This window comes from Anabrus simplex, chromosome 2 (assembly GCF_040414725.1).
Source record: "Anabrus simplex isolate iqAnaSimp1 chromosome 2, ASM4041472v1, whole genome shotgun sequence".
NCBI classification, from domain to species: Eukaryota; Metazoa; Arthropoda; class Insecta; order Orthoptera; family Tettigoniidae; genus Anabrus; species Anabrus simplex.
This window is the reverse complement of record NC_090266.1, coordinates 749999147-750008098: the sequence shown is the minus strand read 5'-3', so window position 1 is coordinate 750008098 and position 8952 is coordinate 749999147. Positions and strand designations below refer to the sequence as shown.

At 35.8% G+C, this 8952-nt stretch overlaps 1 protein-coding gene across 1 annotated transcript; it reads left to right on the top strand.

The window, feature by feature from the left end:
• The first annotated feature begins 1988 nt into the window (after positions 1–1988).
• On the top strand, positions 1989–8719 carry LOC136864432 (uncharacterized). The gene has a single exon (XM_067141422.2). The coding sequence runs from the start codon at positions 2067–2069 to the stop codon at positions 3414–3416; it is 1350 nt and encodes a 449-aa protein (XP_066997523.2). The 5' UTR covers positions 1989–2066; the 3' UTR covers positions 3417–8719.
• Positions 8720–8952: the final 233 nt, after the last annotated feature.

Here is an 8952-nt window from a genome sequence, read left to right as displayed (position 1 = left end):
TCTTTTTCGAGTTAACTACGCAAGGGATGTCTTTTAGGAGAAATTAAGGCAAGGAGCCTAGCAGAAGTAGGCTAAGTGTAAAAAGCCAAGACTCAGCTAAGGGCCCCGTAGTCGTCAACCTGGTGCTCCTTTTAGTCTTCTATTACGACACCTCCCTCACCCACAAGGGGTGAAGATTATGAAAGCCTATACAAACAGGTTTGTAGTTATCTACCGCAAGTGTTATAGCACTCCTATAAAAGTGAGACACGTGATTCGAATGATAAGTGTAGCCCAATATTCACGTAATGCCTAAGATTTCTTCTTCTTATACCATTACAATCTACTTTACTCGCGCCGACGCAGATAGGGCTTATGGTGACTATGATGTAGGAAAGGCCTAGGAGTGGGAAGGAAGCGACCGTGGCCGTAATTAAGGAACAGCCCCCAGCATTTGCTTTACTCGCACCGACACAGATAGGGCTTATGGTGACGATGGGATAGGAAAGGGCTAGGAGTAGGAAGGAAGCGACCGTGGCCGTAATTAAGGAACGGCCCCCAGCATTTCCTTGTGTGAACGATGAGTAAACCACGGAAAACCGTCTTTAGCGATTGGTTTCGAACCTACTATCTCCCGAACAAACGGTGACAGCTACGTGACCCAATTCGCACAGTCACTGTCTCGGCCTTCTTCTTCTTCTGTTGATCGATCATCATTATCATGATGTGTATTACCTTGAATAGTTTCTTGCCTAAAGCCAAATGAAGATAGAGGTAACTAAAAGGAGTCCTAGGCACTCTTAACTTGGTAGTGTGGGTTCGGGACCACAGGGCCCTTAACTGAGTCCTGGAATTACCTCCGCTCACTTGTGCCAGGCTCCTGATTTTGTCCTATCGGACTTCCACTGATCAACTCTTGTTCTTTTTCGACCCCGACGGTATTAGAGCCCTCGAAGCCTAGGGAGTCGTTCATTTTCACGAACTTCGTGGCTTTTGTCTTTCTTTGGCCGATACCTTCATTATTCGCAGTGTCGGAGCCATTCATATTTTCTCTCGGATTAGTGTTACTAACGGATGGTTGCCCGGTTGCACTTTCTCTTAAAACAATAATCACCACCACCGCCACCACCACTTTGTACTATTTAGCTGCATGGGTTATCCATAAACACGTTAGAGTAGCTAAGAACATCACTCTTGTTGTACATGTGAAGAGTACTTTTGCCTCAGAATCCAAAGAATTTACCTCATGAATGGATAACAACAGTTAGCAAACGTACGGTACCGTAATTGAATGCACTCAATTCAAAGGGCATTGAATGTTTGTCAACATGCTGAGGTAACCTTTTAGAAACGTAGTACTGGTAACTACTCTCTTAATAAAGGAAATGCTGAAGGTAATTTACTACAACTGTCTTTAAGTACTGTAAGTTCAATATTACATGTATTCACAATATAACAGAGGTACAGTACAGATGTATGTTTTTGGCAATGAGGTTACGTATTTTGACAGATAATATTAATAAGAAACACAGTAAGACCAAGTTGTATAGAAGTAGAAAGAGTATACATGAGTACTTCTGCTGGTCCTTGTTTGTAAAAAAAAAAAAGAATGAAATGTAGGTTCTATTAATTGTTTTCCTATTCATTTACGAGTTATACAGTTGTATATTCATGAACAATATATGCCTAATTAAATTCTACCTGAAAAATTGCTGTTCGTTCGTTTTTATTTCAATGTTTGCTACCTAAATCCTCTAAATTCGTATACCACTTGCCTTTGCTTATGCTCACCTAAAGACGCCTCCATATGGCGGCTCTATAAGTAACTTTAGTGTCTTGACCTCAGTAGATTAGCCTTGATTAAGAACCTTTGTTGTTCACCGTTATGGGAATATCATTTTACGACAAATTTCTGCAACGTATAAGTATTCCTTGAAGCTAGCTGGTCGAAATCTACCTTCAACTCATCGAATTCTTTGGTATGTTTATCGATGGCAGTGGGTTGGGAAGATGTCTTCTGTGATTGAATAGCAAATACTGATTGGAATTGTCAAAACAATAATGTGGATCTCTTTTTACCCATAACAATGGCTGTAAGCCCTCGAAATGACGGTGAATCCAAGAGAATTCGTAAAATGAGCTTCAGCTACTTCAAAGATTCATTTGGTAAAAGGAGTTCAAAACAAAATGGACATAGTTCTCATGTGTGCTTTTGTGAAACCTTGGGTGATGCAAATGGCGAATCAGATGATACTGGATTGAAATGTTCTAAAGTAGATACATCATTTGAATCAGATGGAGTTATGTGCGTGTGTAAAAACAGGCCATCAAGTGACAAGCATAAACCTGGTTTATTTAAAAGTTTGAAAATGAGGTTACAGTTTAAGGCAGGAGCTGTCGGTGCTAGGCCCATTAACTGCAAATCTAAAACAGCTATTAAAGTTTTGGATTCCAGTAGTAATTCATATCCTCATTCTCTCGGCGATGATTCCTCCAGTGAAGGATTTATATCTGCTAATCCCAGGAAACTAAAGCAAACTAGAGTAAGGTCAATCTGTATGCCACCGCCACTTCGATTTGTTAAAAGTGCCGACAAAGAGCAAGGTAAATCGAACACATGTTCTTCTAGACTCGAAGAAGGTGCATTTCGAACTGCGAATGCGATTTTGAATGAAGAGGTGCCAGGAAGTTTCGGTCGTATTCAATCTATTGATGTAGCAGATAGTAGTGGTCCGAATTCTACTCGAACATACAGAGGAGATTCTGAAGACGACGTTTCTAATTCAAGACTGACTAACATTAATAATTGTGATAATACGGATTCAGTGCGTAACATTCTTCTAAATCTAGACAAAGGAGTTTTACAATATGAATCTTGTGACATTCTGAGACATTCATCTGGTGATAGTGATTTGTCCACAGCGAGTCCTACAACGCGTAGTTTAACGTGTGAATTATTTAAGTTGGCGAAGTATGGCTGGTATTGGGGTCCAATTTCACGTGAAGAAGCGGAAGAAAAGCTCTTAAATCTACCAGATGGAACATTTCTGGTCAGAGACTCTTCTGCCGATCGTTACCTTCTCAGTGTGAGTTTTCGTAGCTCAGGGAAAACTTTTCATACACGTATTGAACATAGCCATGGATTATTCAGTTTCTATTCAAATCCAGGACATGATGGGTTTGCTAGTATCATTGAACTTATAAACCATTCTATGTCATATTCTGAATCAGCTGTATTCTGTTATTCTCGTCCTAGAGCTCCTGGGCATCCAGCGTTCCCTGTACGTTTGGCCAAGCCTGTTTCTCGTTTCACTCAAGTACGATCTCTCCAGTATTTGTGTCGGTTTGTTATTCGCCAGCATACCAGAGTTGATAATATTCAGAAACTGCCTTTACCTACTAGATTGAAAGGTTATATACAAGAAGGACATTACTAGGTAGGGCCTGTTAGGGATTCAGTGAGTTGGCTGGGTTTTTAAAATTAATTTCTTGGAAAGAATAGAGACAATGATTGTTTGTTGAATTGTTTTGCAGCCAGATCTGTACAACTTCTGTAATTTTTCACAGAAGTCTTGAAACATAATAAGTGCCTGTGATTTTACTTCATACTTTAGGAAGTAGCAATATGTTCTAATTACCTTTCTGTTTAAGGTGTTAGTATATTTTTATGCCGATATGGGAGACTGATTTAGGAAGGATTTCTATGTGTAGCAGCAGCAGCAGCAGAAAGAAAATGTCTTACTAGTTAAATCACAATAACCCACCCACCTTATTTGGCATCGCTACATTCCTTCTGGGAAATATTTTATCTTCTGTCGAATCCAGTCTTCAGAAGACTTGTGCCATCAAATTTATTATTTATCTGAACCCATACAACCATACAAATGTTCCTTTGTCATTGGGTTTTTTAAACATTTTTAAAAACAGAATGGTCTTTGAGATTGTGTTTGGTATCTTTTTATATTTAACGCATAAAAGTAGAGGTTTCACAAAATGCCAGTTTCATGTACAGTTTTTGCAAATTATGATTAAAGTTGATAGCGTGTTCAGACAGTTATATTATACTGCCGATTCAAAAATTTAGGTACAAAACTTGAAGGGCAATTATATATTTAGTTTAGGATTTAAAATAATTGATATGCCAATCCATAACAATCACGTTCTTAAATCATTGAATTCAAAATGCAATATCATACTATACAAAAGGGATTGTTACTGGACTAGACTAGACTAGAGTTTTTGAACTCTACCATTTTTGTTTTCCCCTGTTCATTTAACTGACGACAAAATTGAGAACGTTTTAAATGCTATCACTCTAGTTGTTAAAAAGCTTAAATAATCAACCATAAGCTCTGAATCTCGGAATTCTCTCATTCTGTGAACCAACTTGGAAATGTTCAAAAATTATCATATTTGAGGTGTGAAAGGAGACTTATTTCAGTTGACAGTATACCCATTGGAGATATTTGAAGTATGGTAAGGTTAGTTTTAAGTCAGCCTACCTGTTGGCAGAGGACTTGGTTAAAATTACCATGTATTGAGTATTTTACTTTGGTGCTCAGATGAATACTTGAAATTCTATTTATTACAAATAAAATTACCTAGTCTATAAATTTTTTAGAAAATTGTATCAATTTCTTATATGAGAAACCACCTAAATCGATAATCAGTTTTTCTCTGAAGTGTTGAGGTTTGATGAACAAAATCTAAATTTAGGAAAACAAATAAGTGCCTGACAGAAAAACAGTAAAATTATATTTTCCGTAAATGCACCTTATATTATTGTAGTAATTCCCATTGGTGAGATTTAAAGTTGCTATAAACCTGAGCTTTTGATAAAGCTTTTATGCTTTGTGTAGGTGTACATGCAAGTGATTCATTTAATATTTCTCTCTTTGGTGGAATTATAGTTTATTCCTCTAAGTTATGGAGTTATGTACAAAAGTGGTTGGCATTGCATATTCCCTTAATGTTTGTTTTCATCAGAATTGTTCTGGGATGGTGAAGGGGAGTTAATTTTAAAACCCCTGAATAGGTATGTTGTAGTTATGCTGCTTCACTGCTGGTGGAACTCTGATTCCACAATTGAAGATTCAACCAGATAAAATTGCCATTGTTAGAGAAATAAAATTTCATGTAACACTCACTACCTACTGATTGTTCTGATACATGTTATAATGAAATGTCATTTTAGAATGATTTGAGATGTATGAAAAATGTAAACAGTGAACATCTCAAACAGTTGTGACATTTTCTTTCAATTTCAGATCTTCATTTTTCTTGTAACAGATATTAGGTCCTCTTATTCTCATGGCTGAGATATTCAAAATGTAGCCTAATTAATGAAAATGGAAGAACTTCTTCATATATATTCTCAACTGATGTATAATGTGTTTGTTCTACTATAGCTAATTTACGAGAAATACACCTTCAGAATGTAATTTTTCAACTTTAATTTGTGGTAAAGTTATCAGGTTCATATAGTTGAAAAGAAAAGCTGTAATGAATAGTCTTCCTGTTACTAATTTTCATGGCATCATTCATTCTGTAGTGATGTATTTCTAATGATTTGAATAGCAGTATGCTAAAAATCGAAGACTGGAGGAGAATGAATGCTACCTGCTTTCACATTATTATTGGCACACTTTATCTTGGTGCATTTACACCCTAGTGCTGAATCGGTCGACCTCAGCAATCTTCGAGATTCGTACTGGCAACCTTTGAAACACAAACTATGAATCGCTTAAGCATCGTTGTGCGACATCTGGCATACACTTTACGTACTAGTACTGTTGTTGTTTATACAGCAAAGCCAAACTATAGAATTCATGCCAGGAACAAGATTCGCATTGAGAAATGTTATATAATGTTATATGTGTATGTGACATAGTTGTTGGCTTAAGATAATAACGGTTTATCAACTTCACATCGATCAGTCATATTCTCGATTCAATTCAGATTTCATTTTCATTCAGTTGGCAGCACTATCGGAACGGGGACAGCTCCCTCCGTACTCCTCACCCCCCCGTACACAAATGCACCAAGATAGTGTGTGCCGATAATACATAAATCTAATATATTGTCCATAACTTCTACATGATGATCATTACAAACAAATACAGTAGAGACAATATGTGACACTTCTGGATTTAGCCTTGTTAAAATGGGAGACAAGTCGCAAGTGGCGCTCCTAGTGGCTTGACCTGAAAATTCGCGCTAAATTCAAATATATATGGAAATGGATAAATAAATTACATCTAGAAAGAAAGTGTTAACTTCAAAGTTGCTAAAGCAATTCTGGATAAATGAATGAAGAATTATTTAACAGGTTATTATTTAAAGACTGAAATTAGACATGTAATCAAGATGTGAAATGGACTGCTGTGAAAGGGCTTCATCTTTCATTTATGCATTACTTTTTTGGCTTTAGAATTCCTGCCTGATTATTCACAGCTAGATATTTCTTTTTTCTCATTTAAAAGCATTGTATCGTATTAAAACACTTGTCAACAAAAATATCAGCACATTCCTTACACGCATGATTCAATGAATTTACATTTAAGAGCTGGACAATTTTCCTTTTAACTTGAAGCCTACTAACAGATAGAAAATCTATAAATTTAGCCTCAAAAACATTCAAACTTTACCTATAAACAATACTTGCCATAATGCCATTACATTAGGGTAAAGCAAATTTGCATCATCATATTGTTTCAATAAAATATATACATTTTTATATCACCCATATTTTCTTCAGTGCTTGACAATGCATTACGGCATTCCAAATGGGGTAACTTGGAACACAATCAGCCACACTCATATGCATGTGTATTTTCCTGAATTAAATCAAGCCCACAGATCACACCTACAACAACACATTGGTATTGAAGGTTAACTGCTGCACTATACAGTAAAATATGCGTATTATATTTTAAGCCAGTTAAAATATGGGTCGAGCAGGTCAGAAGATTATGAAGTACTATAAAAATCTCTTTGTCACTGGAATAATATATATCCAAACACAATATTACTTGTGTACATTTTCTTGTCATGAGGGAAACGGAAGAAAGACCGCGCATTCTTCTCTACTTCATAGTTACTGTAGCCAAACACAGCACATACCTTTCCCCTCGTGTTGAGACGATATGAAGGGATGACACGCGCTACTATTTAATTATGTCAACTCACTGAAAACGCATAAATAACACCCAAAATCTTCACACACAAATACACGTGCTCTTATGACAGAATCAGTAGTTCTCAGGTTAATCCGCTAGAGAGAGCTCTAATAGCTGTCCCTTGATATCTCGCTGAGTGTCGCGTATTGTCTCTGTTGTATTTGTTACAAGTTTATTATAGACAGATATGTTACCCTAACGTTCTGTCACCAGTGAATGATTCATACACAACATACAGATTCCTTCGGGATGTACCAGAGAATACTATGGCATTGTATGATAAGACATAGGGGTAGAGGATATCTTCAGTGTTTATATTGACGAGTTGTTAAGTTGGGGTATCTTTAAGTTATACTGCATAAGGCACCACAAGTAGTTAGCTGTGTTTGGTGCATGTCTTCCCTATACCAATGTCTCAACTTTCTATTTTCTTGTTTAAAAAGTAACATATTTAACATGTAATAGTTTTGACCTTTTCTTATTTAATACTATTTTGGTATATATCTTTTATCCTGAACCCAGCATTTCCTAAATATAACTTCTTTGTTATTGCAGTTAGGAAATGTCAGCATCACAGTAATGACATCAAAATTTTGTGTTACAGTGTCAGTACCGTATCACATTCTCTGGTAATCCTGAAATAATTTTACTTGTAGTTTCAGAAAGCCTCATTATATGTAATACAGAGCCATATAGTTAAAATTTTCAGCATTTCAGTCAAAATTAAAAGGAAGAAAATGAGAACTACATACACATCTTTGGTACAAATGATAAGTCCTGAAAAGAACTCTTGTTGTCAAGCTTGTGAATGCTCCTTTATTAGTATGTCATCTTCCAACAAATAAGCAAGAGTAGATGGGAGAATCACTGCAGTGTGGACAATTTTAGAACAGGGAACTAGACACAAACAATGTAAGATTTTTGTACCAAATATGGTTGAGAGTAGCAAGGATTGTCTGCGTATATCTCAAATTTGATTTAGTAATATAGTGTGTTTTGGATTGAATCTGCTGTGATAATAAATTATTTATTTCATTTTATTTTCTTTGTTAGAATAAGAAAATTGAAAAGTTGTATGGCCATTTATATTCTGTCCAAACTGCATTCTCCCATTGTTCTTGCAATGTTTTAAGATTCCAATAATGGGCAAATGCAATTTAACACCTTTTTTTGCATGGTGATTATAAATCAGTTTTGTACATCATAAAGCAATAATATGAACATTTTTGTAAGTGTTTATTGGTGCTGTCTTTATTGAAGTTATTAGAGGTGCTGTAGCAGACGTAATCCGTGAATTCTGTAGTGTAATTTTGAGAATGTCATATCTTTAATGAAGTATTGGACACATCTCATTACCTCTCTTGTTCTTGTTCAAGGAATTCATACAAATTAAGCTTTTGCAGCTATAAATTCTGCCTTAATAAAGATAGTATGGTTAAATTTTATCATGTATAGTTCCGGCTGTGCAACTACTTCCGAATTTTCTCCAAATATATAATGATTAAGAGTTTGGAATGTAAAATCTTGTGTAAATAGATCGTAATGGACATTTCTTGTTCAGATACCGATTGGGTTTTATTTTACCATTAAGACTTTAGATTACCCCTCAGTGGATAGGCCCAGTTACTTTTAACTTGTTGCTTTTTTGTCGAAGGTGTCTTCATTCAACACTAGATAAATTTTAATGTTAGACATCTCATAACTTAATTTGTGATATTTAGGTGGTGTTCATTATGTGAGTTAAGTCTTTCATCATTACTAGGAATTGAAGAATGCAGAATTAAAATAAGAAAAT

Bases quoted from the DNA above. Each gene is read 5' to 3' on its own strand.
- LOC136864432 (XM_067141422.2), top strand. From the start codon at position 2,067: ATGGCTGTAAGCCCTCGAAATGACGGTGAATCCAAGAGAATTCGTAAA.